Source organism: Corvus brachyrhynchos, unplaced genomic scaffold (assembly GCF_000691975.1).
Source record: "Corvus brachyrhynchos isolate BGI_N302 unplaced genomic scaffold, ASM69197v1 scaffold83, whole genome shotgun sequence".
Taxonomy (NCBI): domain Eukaryota; kingdom Metazoa; phylum Chordata; class Aves; order Passeriformes; family Corvidae; genus Corvus; species Corvus brachyrhynchos.
The window spans coordinates 773,246-787,195 of NW_008238464.1; the positions used below are offsets into that span (position 1 = coordinate 773,246).

The 13,950-nt window shown below is 38.3% G+C and overlaps 1 protein-coding gene across 1 annotated transcript in view; it reads left to right on the forward strand.

The window, feature by feature from the left end:
* The window catches only part of ATP10A (ATPase phospholipid transporting 10A (putative)), a gene marked incomplete at its 5' end in the record, with an annotated part of 112,515 nt that overhangs the window by 69,707 nt on the left and 28,858 nt on the right, over positions 1-13,950 (forward strand). Inside the window, 2 exons of the mRNA XM_017736966.1 lie at positions 2,032-2,165; positions 3,764-4,016. Of these exons, the coding sequence (XP_017592455.1) occupies positions 2,032-2,165; positions 3,764-4,016 (387 nt within the window). The remainder of the gene's footprint in view (positions 1-2,031; positions 2,166-3,763; positions 4,017-13,950) is intronic.

Sequence of the window (13,950 nt, forward strand, 5' to 3'; positions counted from 1 at the left end):
AAAATTACAAGTGTTAGAGTGTAACATGTCATTAATCAGTCAGCAAAGTAATTTATGAGCAGAGAATAAACATAATCAGCACAGTGGTATTCCCCAATACTATTTATTAAATTGAGGGCATAGTGCACAACATGGACTCGCTGTCCCTGAGGCTGCAGCTTTAACATAGAAGAAATAAGCAAAAGTCTGCATAAATCCAAGTAGAATACTCTCTAGCCTTCTGGGAGTGTTTAAGGAAATGCTGCAGTTCAGGTTATGTCTCTTCAGGCCTTTTTTCTGTTCATTTGTGAGAATTGAGTTTTACATTTGGCACCCAAAGTGATTTTTATGTATGGCATATGAATTCCACATCCTTAATATTTGTGTGTTCTGTAATGTTTGTATGTGAGTCATATGGCATAAACACCAGAATGTTTCCTAACAACCGTGGTGTAGTTTCATAACAATCTTATGCCATTTTAATACATCTCTGTGTGCCTTTTTCCAGGTATTGTTAAATGCTGCTTAAAGATGAGCATTTCCAGCTGTGAATCAGCCAGCTTGTTTCCACTGAGTTCATGACACGCTTTGGTAGTGTTTCAGTGTTGGGAGCCTAGTCCACAGGGCTGAAGTGTCGTGGTGAGGCTTCATAGCAGGGAGGCACTGCTGGCAGCTGTCCCCTCTGTCACTGCCCCCGCGGTGCTGTCCCCAGAGCAGCAGCAGCAGCGGGGCATGCCCTGTGAGTGTGTTCAGTGTAGCTGGGGCTCCCCAGAGGAGTGAACGTGAACGGGAGGAGGAGGCACACAGTAGGTGACAGGCGCGCCTTCCCTTCTGTCCGGTCTGCTACGAGGCTGGAAACCGCCAGCAGAGGGCCAGAGCAAACTGCTCGAGGTGCTGACAGCCACAAACAGCTGGAAAGAAATTTGCTCGAGCCCTTTGAGTTGCGTGGTGCTCTGTAGAAGTCAGGCCATTTTCGCACCTTCTGTCAATAACGTATAACTGCAGATATGACACTTAATTCTTTTGAAAATCTAAGGTTATTTATAAAACAAACCTTGATGTAGGTCATTCTCGGTGTGGAGCTTTCTATTTTTGCTCTCAAGAATAAAAATACACACATCAATAAAGACATCATGCATGTGATCTCATATTGGTAGTACAGGGACAAAATAATCTGCTCACTTACGTGTTTTTATTTTTCAATGCTGGGTCTGTGTATCAAGGATCTAGTCAAAGGTGGTTTACAGAAGATTACTTTTAAAGTAGACCTTTGTCTTTTTTTCTGATTTTCGACATATAGTGATAGTTTGACTGCTTTTTGTTGCAGAAGAATTCTTCCTTATTTTTTATGCCTTAAAAACATCAGGCATACCATTTTAGGGATTTTAGTATTGTAAATATTAGTGCTGTACTTAAAAAGGCAATGTTCTGTCTCTTTAGCAAGAATGTAATTTTCCCAGCAATAACAATCTTATCTTTATTTAGTTGTCAGCACAATCAATTAAAAAAAAACATTTCGATCAAGACCTAGAATTGCTTCTCTTCTTCATTCCTCAGCTTCCATGCTGTTGACTCTGTTGGTACTGCTATTTCGTTAGTTCTGTGCATGTGGTAGATATTACTCACACAGTAAAACTAAAGTCTCTTCTGAAACTAGTTTACTGATAGTTGACTGGTGATATATTTAGTACAGTGGAGTACTTCCGTTTTAACACATAGTGTATCACTGAAATTAATCACTTTCTGAAGAGGTGTAGTTTTCCTTAGTGATTACAGAAACAGTCTAAACTACTGAGACTTGCCAGCTCACTTTGTTTAGATAAAGTTATGTGAAATGAATCTCGCATGCTGTCTTTAAAAGCCAAAAGCCCTTTCTCAAACCCCAAATCCCAAGGCAGAAAAAGCCATGGATTTGGGGCATTTTTCAAAAGTCATGCAGAATATTTGAAAACAAATACCAATTTTCTACATAACTCTTAAGAACAAATTCATACAATAAGCATTTTTCCTTGGAGTTAATTTGCTTTTTTCTCTCTTCCAATTCTTCTCCAGGTCATGGTCTATGGGTATGGCAGTATGGTGAGAAGAAGAAACCAATTTTTGATGTTCCAGGGCCTGATGGCAAATATTTGTCACCTGTTTTAGCTTCAGTATATTTATTTCTGACGGTGATCATAGTGTTCCAGGTAATCAAGTTGTACATGCTGTTACCTCTGTTCCTAGTTGGCTGTGATAAAGTTATAAATCTGCAATATGTGTAGTACTCGTTTTACCAGTAAGGCATGTAAGAAGCTAATCAAGCACCAAAAAGATCCCAGAAGGTTGTAGTAAATAGCACAGGGTATATTTGGAGGCCTGTCACTAGTGGTGTCCCCCAGGGTTCAATACTGGGTCCGGTGTTGTCTAGCTTATTCACCAGTAACTTGTATGAAGGGGCAGATGCCTCCTCAGCAAGTTCACTGGCACCAAGCTGGGCGGAGTGGTCAATAACCCAGAGGGCTGTGCAGCCCTTCAGAAGGACCTCAGAGGGTTGGAGAGATGCTCAGAGGAGATCTGCCTGAAATTCAACAAAGGCAAGTGCAGGCTCCTGCACCTGGGCAGGAACAAGCTCATGAACCAGAAAACAAGCTTCACTCTTCCTATCTGCCCACTGTGGAACAATTGTGGATGCCAGTTTAGGTACAGTGTTCTGGTATGAAAATAAATTTTATACTTTTTTAACAGCTTTTCAGATAGACTTCTCTTAGCAAATCCATGTGTCAGCCAGGTAACAAAGTATGTTAAAAGATTTTGGTCCTGAGGAGAAATATCTTGAACGGTGAAGGTGGTAAGTTAAGAGAAGTAAAAAAACCTCATGTCACTGAGATATTACTGAACTTTGCCTAGTGGGACACTAGAGGAGGTTGCTTTACTGGAGGCAGCAACTTGTTTATAAAAGGGAATGAAAAAGAATGTTAAAATCATTTTTACCCTGAGGGATTAGGTTATGATATTGGTTAAGAAAATTCACCACAGAATTCTTTAAACACCTACCTTTCACTGAAGTTTTTGTTTAAATGACCACATTTGCCACTTACAGACTTGGTATAATTTATCCCTCATATCTAATTCAGAAGACTGAACAATGTATGCAGTCAGGAATTTCTATCCTGAAAAAAATATCTGCAGAAAAAAACTCATGTACAAATTAGGTATTTTATGTAGTTTTGACAATCCTCAAGAAACAGTTTAAAGTCTTTTCATGTCTCCTTCTTCAGCACTTACAAAATGTGATCTTCATTCAAATAATTTGCAGTACAAAAGCCAAGGCTAAAAGATATTGCTCCTATGGAGAGATCAACATTTCTCATTTTGTTTCTTGTATTCCTGCAAAGTGAATTTGTAAACAGTCCTGTTATTTTTGGAGAACAAATGTATTCAATCCTTTCACATCTGCAGTATTCTGATTGTATGGTCTGGTTTGGGTTGGGATTTTTTTTTTCTTTTCCTTCCCCAGCTAGTTTCAAGCTCAGCTTATTAGCCTAAGAAAGATTTGCTTCTGTCCACGTTTTGATAATCAGTTTTCTAGACATAATAACATATTCCAGCTCTGCAATTCACCATAGGTTTTCTTCATCTAACACAGTAAATAAACTCTTTAAAGATGATAATAACTTTAGCGTAGATGTTTAAAGTACATAGCTTCTTTATGTTCCAGTCTAATACCAAGTTAACTAGCTTTAATAATTCATTGTGTCCTTGCTTCTGTTTTCTCCTAATTCTCTTTCCTTTTTGTGTATTCTAGGTTCTGATTCCAATTTCTTTGTATGTATCCATTGAAATAGTTAAAATCTGCCAAGTATACTTTATTCATCAAGATAAAGATTTATATGATGAAGAAACAGACTCTCAGCTGCAGTGCCGAGCTTTAAATATCACAGAAGACTTGGGTCAGGTGCAGTTTATCTTTTCAGACAAGACTGGGACACTTACTGAAAATAAGATGGTTTTCCGAAGATGCACTGTTTCTGGAATAGAGTATTCCCATGATGATAACGGTGAGCTCATGGTCACGTTTTCTATCTAACAGTTGTACTTTGGGCAAACTGAAGTAGTCATAAAAGTTGCTGTAATCTTAAATCAAAAAGAAAAACAAAAGAAATTGCGCATAGGCACTCAGCAAACTCCGTAACAGCTGTTTTCAGATCAGTGTAATTTGATGGCTGTGTTCAGCTAGCAATGACTATCTTACCAGAGTGTTCTGTAATATCTACAGTTTGTTGTCAAGACTTTTAAAGCTTTTGGCTTTAGCTCCTGATGTAATAAACCGCTTGAGCACGTGGGTAATGTAAGAAAATTGAATAGTGCTGCTGGTATCACAATTTTTTGGTGTGTTTGAATTATACAGTGTAAAATAACACTTTTAATTATACAGGCAGATTAGTGTCTGATTGAATACCTGCAATGAGATTATCCTTTTGTGCTGAGAAATAAATGCAAACAAAGCTGCTGGTTTTCATATTAACAAGAAACATAATCTGATAGAATAGAGTATTTTAAGTTACCTTTGTCAGATTCTTTTCAGTGCTCCTGTGTGAAAAGTGTCTGCGTCAGGTATGTTTGCTCTATGAACACTGCAGTTGAGAGAATATCCACAAGTATCAGCCTCTTAAAACACTAATAACTTACTGTTTTTCATGAGGCAATGTGAGAGTTGTCATCCCTCTATTATTTCTTCACCCTTTTAAAATTAGGAAGTGATTTCCTGTTTTGTGATGTTTGTAATTAGTGTTATTTTTCTCTAACGTACTATTGTTATCACTTTTGAAAGAACAGATCTTAACTCTTCAAATCATGTTCTGTATGCAGAAAAATATTGATAGCTACAATATTTCATTCCTGTTTGCAAAAAATAAGTTTCTTACTCTACACAACACACAAAAAATCCTATCTGATTAGGAAGTTTTCTCAAAGAACACTACAGAATTTCAGCTTACAAATAAGATACAGAATAAGATAAAGAATCAAAATAGACTGGGAGCTCTAAAACATGCTTTAGAAAGATGATAAGATATTAAATTGGAAAAAGATATTTTGAAGTATTGGGTTGTTCTTTTTTTTCTCCTGCTTTAAAGTAGTACTGAGGCCTTAAATTTAAGGCACTCTTTTTCAAGAAACTAGATCTTTGGGTAGTGTTATTATTGTTAGAGAAAGGACTTAGAGAGAAGCTGTGAGTTCCTGCCTCTGTACAGTAGGTAAGAAAGAGAAAAGAATTAGAACTTAGAGTACATTGCTGGACTCCTAATTCTGCTTGTGACACTCTGATTATTCATTCTTTTTTGCTTCTTCTCTGCCATTGATTGTTTGCTTGTTTATACTAATTTCAGAGTGTATTCTGTTCCTTGCAAGAATGATGTTATTGCCAATTAAAACAGAGCAGAAAAGGTATTTTTATGAGCTTGGTATCATCAGATAATATGTAGGCTGAACTCAGGCCCCTGCGTTGAGTGTTGAATTTTCAGATCCTTTTTCTTCAAATGTAGTGTATTTAACAGAAATCTAAGTTTCTGCATGCTTTCCTCTTATGATCTCATATTACAATATAAAAGTTAATGAAAATAGAGTGAATGTCACTACAAACAAAAGTGTCAGATAAAACATAAACTGACTATTTTTTTCAGTCATTCTTTTCACCTATGGCTGTGTTTGGGCTTCATTGTAACTCCAGTCAGTATAAAATTTCTGACAAATTTTTAAATTGACACAGAATATGTACATAGCATTTTATTCTTTTGGTTTTTTCCCTCTAGGGAAAATAGGTCTTTCTCTATAATTCTTTATATAAATAGTGATAATTTCTGTTTATTTTGTTCTCTATAATCAGTATAAATAACACAATAAATACTGTTCTTCATTCAAGTATTTTGTTAGCTCCATTCTGTAGTTTGATTTTATAACCATCTGTTACCTTTCCTGCTGCTGAAACCTTCTTGTTTAGATATGATAAAACGTCTATCACAGCTCTTTCTGGTTTTAGGGTGTGCATCAACAACATTTCATTGCTGTGTGCTTACTTGCAAATGATTTGTCAGTGTGTTTTCTGTGTCTCATACCAGAGTATCTGAATTTCCCACATGTTTTAACTGATACCATCCTGCTCTGCACCTCAGGTTTTGTGGAAGACGTCATGAAATAGAAAATTCTAAAATCTTTCAGTTACGGGGTGATCTGAGGTTGCCGTATTTGCAAGAAAACCAAGTAAAATGCCTTTGCCTTTTTGGATCTGTTTCAAAGATGACATTATGACTTCACCTATCCGAGTATTTTTTTCCTGCCTAATGGTTTGTTACTTGGAGTCAAACTTTGAGTAGCACTTTAGATGAAGAAATTAATTTTAAATTATTTTACATGGGTCATGATGCAAAAGCTGCGGATAACAGGTCGTTTTCCACTGTAAAAGTAGATGCCTAAGTATGAAAATATCCTTGCTCTGACCTCTTTGACTTAAGTTTGTTTTTCTGCTGTGGTGGGGTAGCAGTGCCTGGCATTCCAGTTGTTTGACCCTGCTCATGATAAGATCCTGTTTTCAGTTTTGGATAGCTGTACAAAACTTCTAACTATTTGGTTCAAATTTACCATGCCAGATGTTTGCCTCAGGCATAAATTTTATGAGAGAAATTTCAGTTATAACAGCACCATTCAGCCATATCCAAGAACAAGGCTAAGATGTTGCAGACTTTTTTTCCCATGGCAAGATGTTCTGGCAAGTTTTCCTCTGAAGTCAGTTGGAGGTCCTATATTCTTGGGCTAAGCCATGCACACACAGAGAGCAGGATAGTTATGTCTACACTGGCAAATTGAGGTCTGAAATTTCCTAACTTCTGAACTTTTGTTTTCTTTTAAAGCATTTTTTTCTGCATAATCTTGGACTGCTGCAAATCTGTTAATTACTCAACCAACAGATTGTGGATAGCCGTCATAAATTTTCTCTATGCTGCTTTATAAGCTCTCCTCCCTAAAATTTATTCAGAGTTATGAGAAATTATCCCATTTTTTTCTGTTCTACAGGGATTGTTATTATACTGCATTTGTCATTGTCATATCTCAGTTCCTTGCACTAAGGGAGTGCATTAAGCAATGCACATGAGTTCCCTGACGTGTAGATTGGTCTTTCCCCTTCTTCCTCTCCCTATACGTGCAATGCACAATTTTGGGGGTTTGGGAGCTACTTTAAAGGCATATGCTATGTTGTGTTAGGTTTGGCATATTTGAGGCGCCATGTCTTTTTCTTCAGTGGTAGGAGTATCCTTATTTTCCTTGGAAATTCGTACCACAAAGCTGTATAAATTCCCCATGTGAAAGGTGAGCTTTGTGATTATGAGGGAGAGTTCTGTTTTGCATCAGACACGGATGTGTTAATCATGGTTTTCATCACAGAGATTTATGCAGACCTTATGCGGGGTTGAAGCAATTATTACATGCTTTAAAATAAAAACTGAAACCCTGAGCGAGACTTAATACATTTTTAGGTATGGGAAACAAGTTTTCTTGAATTTTCTGGAGAAGACATTTTCCTCCAGAATTCTCTATTAGCTCTAAGTTTCTTATGACATGGATGGCGCTATGCCCAGGAGTATTGAATTGTTTTGGTCTAGACAAGAGGTGACAAAAACATGAATAATAGAGGGCAGTAAATTGCACTAGTGTGGGACAGAATCAGCTGGAGGCAGTACAAAGTATTACTCATGGGTACTGCTATGTGAAAGCTTAGCACTGAAGAGGAATCCAGGAGTGCTCATGAAGACTGTAGGGGAAATGGTGAGCATACTTAATAATAGTTCCATGATGGAAGCGCTGTGGAATATTCATCACTGTTGAGGTCACTTACAGTATTTTGATGGTGGATTATGCACTGGTTTGGATCAAATTTTGGGAATTTGTACTGCACATTTGGGTCCTGTGGAACGTTGACAAGGATGGGATTCTAGTTACCTAATTGTTGATATTTGCATGGAGGATAGTAATCTCGTAAGTTTACAGTTACTGGAGAAAATTAAACATTTGTGGGATGTAATTTATCAGATTTGTTTTAGACATGGTTCTCTAATACGTGCCTGTTTCTCTGTGGTTTGGAATTCTCGGTACAGACAAAGAGAATTCTCATCTCATGTCTGTGTGACTGTTGTGTCTCCAAAGGTTCTTCTTGACTGGCAGAGTGTTAATTCAGGAGCAGAAAAGAGGAGCACTCCAAGCAGAAAAATGATTGTCCCATTTGTAAATGTCCTGGATATTTACAAAATACCCATTGGCACTACACTCTGGTTATATCCCAGAATTACTCTTCCAATCAGTACTACCTTCTAGCTCAAAAGAATGTTAGCACAAAAAGAAAAAGAAAAAATGTGTTGTTTCCCTGTATGTCAAATCTCATGGCCATACCAGAGCTCTTCCATTCAGGCTAGGAGACAGCTTCTAACAATTCCTAGAACTAGCCATGCCCCAAGTCTGTCTGCTAATCCCGAAGACAGTAAGTGCCCAAAAGCCAACTGTGCTTCTGAAAGTCTTAACACGATTTAGCTACAACCAGATGGTCTTGGCCTGACATTTGCTGTAGTTGTTTTCCAAATGCTGAATTAATCACACTCTTGCCTATGGGATGTGATCTCTGTTTTTCTAGTTTTAGCTACCCATTGTATGAAGCTGTTGACAAAACATGAATTGAATCTCCATGAATACAACCACAGAAATCTGAAAAATCTGAATTTTTCATTCTTTGAATTCCTCCCCCTTCCTTCCAATGATTGTGAAAAAAACTATAGACAACATAAGAATAAGAGAAGTTTATGGAAGTGAAGGCAGATGATAAAAACCTCAGTGATTTTCTCTTGTCTAACAAAGTTTCTTAATCACTAAATCTGAGAGAGAATGAGTTTCTTTCTGCTGTCCGGTTTTTCTTGATGAAGGTTGGCTAGCAACTAATTTTCATAGGAAAGTATATAATGTTAAAAAAAGTCTGTCTTAGTTTGGGGGGCTCTTTTGTAGTGGAATTTTCTTACACTTTTTGTGTGCAGTCACAGGAACATAGCCTGCATAGTTCAGCCATATTAGAGAATTTTTTTTAAGGCATAGAAATCGAAAAACCTTTTCCATAAATGCAGCAGTTGCTTCCAAAGGGATTTCTCATCTGCCACCTTTAAAATCTGACAATCTTCAGAAATCAGGATAGTCCATTTAGCCTTTCCCAGAAAGCTGAAAACCTTTAGCAGAACTGGGTACTCCAGGCACTCTGTGTAGCTTTTTTGTAGTTTCTCATTACCTTTCTTACTGCTTTTTGAAAAATTTTAGTTGGTAACTAAGGAGAGAACCAGTATGAGCTGATGTAGAACTCAGTACATAGAGAGTGCCCCATTTTAAATCCTATAAAAGACAGAATAACTCATACCTAGAGACAAGTACTACTTTTCTCTAAGCATATACCTATGCTTAGACGTATTTCAATTGTTCTACTGACAATTCCTCTGAAAAATCTCAAGGAATTACCTCCGTTTCTAAGTGGACTAAAGAGTTCTTAATAAAGGACTTAAGGTTATTAAGCCCCTGGGGATGCCAAGGGGTTAGAGGAAGGGAAATCTTGGTGTTTTCTTAGCTCAAGACTTGCTCTTCTGGGGAAGTTCTTGCAAAGTAAATTAAGATTGTGTTAGCACACTTGTACAAATTTATAGCATTCTAGCTGCTTGACTGAATCTTTATGTAGACATTAGAGTGCACTTCAAAGTGAAATAAGCTTGCACTTACAAAATAACAAGGAAATAAGGTGGTGTAATGGTGTAAGGGCTACACATCTAGATTTACTTTGTGACAGTTCAGTAGCAACTTTATTGAATGGTCTGAGGCAAAATGGAATTTTTCCATGGTGAAATAGTGCCCACACACTGACAGCTTAAGTATTCTGGTTTAGGGGGTCTGCAGTTTTATTCTGCTTGAAGGGAAATTCTTTACAGGTTCCTAATGCCACATTTCTAGTTAGTGGAACATCTGGCTGTGTGGAAACAGTGTCTCTGTCAGCCTGCAAAATGGACTTCTTGTCATAGAACATACATGGCATGGAAGGTAAAACAGAAAGAAAACAAAATCAAAATGATATGAAAGAAAAACATTTTTAAAATAAAAGAATTTATCTTCAAATATTTAGCAGCTACTACAGGAGTTTTATCTGTAGCTTCCTGCTGTCTTCTGAAAGATAGAAGAGGGTTAATGGAATAAGTATTAACTGTTGTTTCTTCTTTGTGCTATAAATATAAAGTGAACTACAGGATAGTGAAATTTGACTTTCATGAATTGCATTGTTGTGTTACCAAAGTTGTTTGTGTCTTTGCCCTTAATAAGAAACTCGATTGAAAAAAAGATCAAGGCCATCAATTTTCAGTGCTGAAACTGAAAAGCATCCCACAACAATGCCTTTCAGGTTCACGTTCACAGGAAAAGGTTCTCAATTGGAGAGAGCTGAGTGGGTGGAGAGAACAGCATGTTCCCAGAGAAGCACGCACTGCACAGCTGAAGCAATGTGAACCTTAGCCATAGCACAACGATTGATTTCAGTATTTCTTTAAACTTCTTAATTCTTGCTGCATAATGTATAAAACTGCACTTGAGAAAATGTTGAAAGGTGCTCAGGTTTTTTGTTGTTGTTGTTGTCAAGTTTCCCTTGGTATAAACTGAAATAAAACCATTTTTATCAAAAGAATTACATTTGATTTGGTTAAATGAGATTCTAGTCTTGTTCGTCTTTCCCTTTTCCTCCTTTTCTCAGTGGCAAGGACAATTAAATGGATGCGCTACAATAAAACCTGTATAGGGAGCAAAAGGTAGCTATTATTACATAGACTAAAAAGAACCACACTATCAGTGTAATGCTAATAAATAAACTGAGTGCTGCATTAGGAAACAGCTTTTGCTATGTTGAATTAAAAAAATACGTTCAGATGTAATGCAAGAAAGAAGAGCAATGAGGAATCCAAAAATATGGTATGCAGGCATAACTATTGTACAGGAAATGCATTGTCTGCTTAACCATGGGGTTTTTATACAGGGAATAAAACTATATTCAGTTCAGGATCTTTGAAGTCCTATATTTCAAGATGTATTTTCAGAGCAGAAGCTTACAGTAAGTATGAAAATGTATCCTTTTAAAAAAACCTCTTCTTGGAAGGGAGTTGGACCAGCTGAGTAGTACATTTTGCAAAGCTGAAGTAAGTAACTGTAGCCAGTCCTTTCCCTGTCAAGGAATATTACCTATTATGAGAAGAAGCAGCACAGAGTTCTGCCAGCCTACCATTCAAATGTCCAGCATCTATGGTGAAAATATTATCCCTATGGCAAATCCAAGCTTTTCTTATGCTTTTCCTGAGCATGGCCATGCCCACATGTCGCACCAACTCTGCTTGAGACTGGTTTTGCTGCTGAGGGCCGTAATGAAAATGAGGCACAAAAATGTTTTTCTTATGATTGATTTAAATCTTAAATGTTGATAAAGTGCAGAAAACCTTACTGGTGTGTCATCTTGAGCAATGCTTTTTCAGCCTGGGGTTATCAGCATGTAACTAGGAGCCTGCAGAAGATAATGAAGGCAGAGCTTGCACTGTCTGACTCGGCACTGCCCTCACACAGGCCCCATCCCAGGGTGTGCACTCCATCATACATCCCCAGTGCAGAGAAGAGAAGAGAACAGAAGGACAAAAGCCTTTCAGTGTGCTGCTCCATTCTGGTTCTTGAGGCATCAAAGTAACACGCTGGGATGTCAACGTCTCCTTCCTTCCTGCCTGCCTTCTTGCCTTCCTGCCTGCTTTCTTGCCTTCTTGCCTTCCTGTCTGCCTTCCTGCCTTCCTTCCTTCCTTCCTTCCTTCCTTCCTGCCTTCCTTCCTTCCTTCCTTCCTTCCTTCCTTCCTTCCTTCCTTCCTTCCCTGGGTTTTCTTTGAAAGGAATCTGTTTTGCTGGGGGAACAGTGAGCCATCTGGCACTGTCTGGCTCTCCTCTTGATCCAGGGCCTGGATCTCTGCTTAGTATGTGCTGCAGTTCACTTTGGGCCCTCTATGTAGACTACTTCTGATATAGACAAATCTATAATCAGTTGAATTAAATTCACACTACAGGGATCTGTATTTCCACTGGCAAAAGGCATAGAGGCTTACAGAGCAGAAGAAAGTGGGAGTTAGTGGGCAAGAGTGATGGGAGAGCTTAGAACTGCACTGGCCCAAAGCACATGCATGAAGTTGCAGGAAGCAGCCTGTGGAGGTGAAATAAACTTCATTTACCTGCAGCTCGTTACCATGCAATAGAAGGACCAAGGAGACCAATGACCTGCCTAATTCATTGAGCTGTCCTGTAGGTTCTGTCATGCAAATCAGAGAACTAGGCAGGCACTGAAAGGATAAGGCAACAGTGCTGTGCTTTTCTCTTGGAAGCTGTGTGGCTCAAGGAGCAGCTGCCTTCATAGCAGTGAATGTGCCATTGCTCAACCTCTTTCCCACCTCATAACACAGAGGAACATGTATCCCACCAAACAATGTTAATGAAGGAAACTCCCCAGTCATCCACCGATAGTCTACATCAGCCTCAGGGCCTGGGCTGCAGGGGCTCTATTCAAGCTGTGGGGCAGAAGTGATCTGCAGTGTGTCCTGCAATCTCTGTGTCTCCAAATGCACTATGGCCCTTTCTACATCCAAGGTCTGAATTTTTTGCCAGGAGGAGCCAGAGTGCGGTGGAGGATACTGCATACATGGGCATACAGTTAGAGCAGTGACCAGGTGTGCAGTCACAGCCAGGGCTGAGAAACTCTCCCATTTGCCACATTTCAGACAAAGCCTAAACATGTTTCAAATGAGTTGGAAAAACCTCTGATGTATGATACTGTAGTGACAGAGCTATTGCCATGTACTGTGTGTGGTCTGGTTTCAACTCCTCCAGCTGCTTTCTGACAGCTAAAACATGTTTGGAAATTACAGTGGATAGTGAGTGGGTTTTTCTTTGTTTGTAAAGCTAGATACATTGAAAGTGATTGCACGCCAAACTCACCATATAAAATGCAAGATTTTTCGCAGGAAGTATTTTGAAATAATTTTTTGTTTGTTTGTTAAATGCCTGAATAATTAATTTACATGCTAGTGATTTATCCTTTGCTATTAGGAAAATCTAATTTGTTACACTGGAGAACTGAAACAAACTGAGCCACAAGTATGTAACTTGTACTGTATATCTGTAAAGTGTGGATTATTTTGAAAGCACAATGAAAAGCTTTTCAATGAATACATAATGAAGGAATAAATAGATACCTGCCTAGAGTGGTTTTGCCTGCCTAATGAATCACCCAGATTAATAAATGCCCGTGGTCTTCCGGAATGAAAAAATATGTTGTATATCAGTTAGAGCTAAACAGCCAGTCATTAGAGGGGCAGGATTCCACAGTTGTTTCACACCTCTGCTTTCTGTTTCCTGTTTGATTTCTGTATATTCAACTGCCAAGATTGTTTTCTAGCATTAATTTTTTTAGTTGGATTCTTCACTGAGGAAGCATTCATCTATCATTTGGAAAAACTCTTTCGTTCTGTGTAAACCAGGAATTAGTCACTGCAGCAAATGGTGATAGGAATAAGTGTTGCAGCAGGTGAGGGTACCCTGGTTTTCATACTGCATGCTGCATTGTCCTGCCTATCATGCAGAGAGGAAGGGACAGACTCCAGGGTGGTTTTAACACTAGGCTAGCAGTCAAGAATAGGGGTTCATGTCTCCACTCTGCAGCAAATGGCCCAGACCTTAAGCAAGGCTTTAATGCTGTCTGTTCCTCATCCCTGTGTGTAAAATAGTAGTGCTCTGTAGGTGTGTTGTTCTGAGTACATTACAGGTGTCATTAACTGGTACTCAGTAGATGTGACATTTTTTTTAGAAAATACTTTATTTGAAATTCGTGTTGGAAATTACAGGAAAAATTTCTGGATT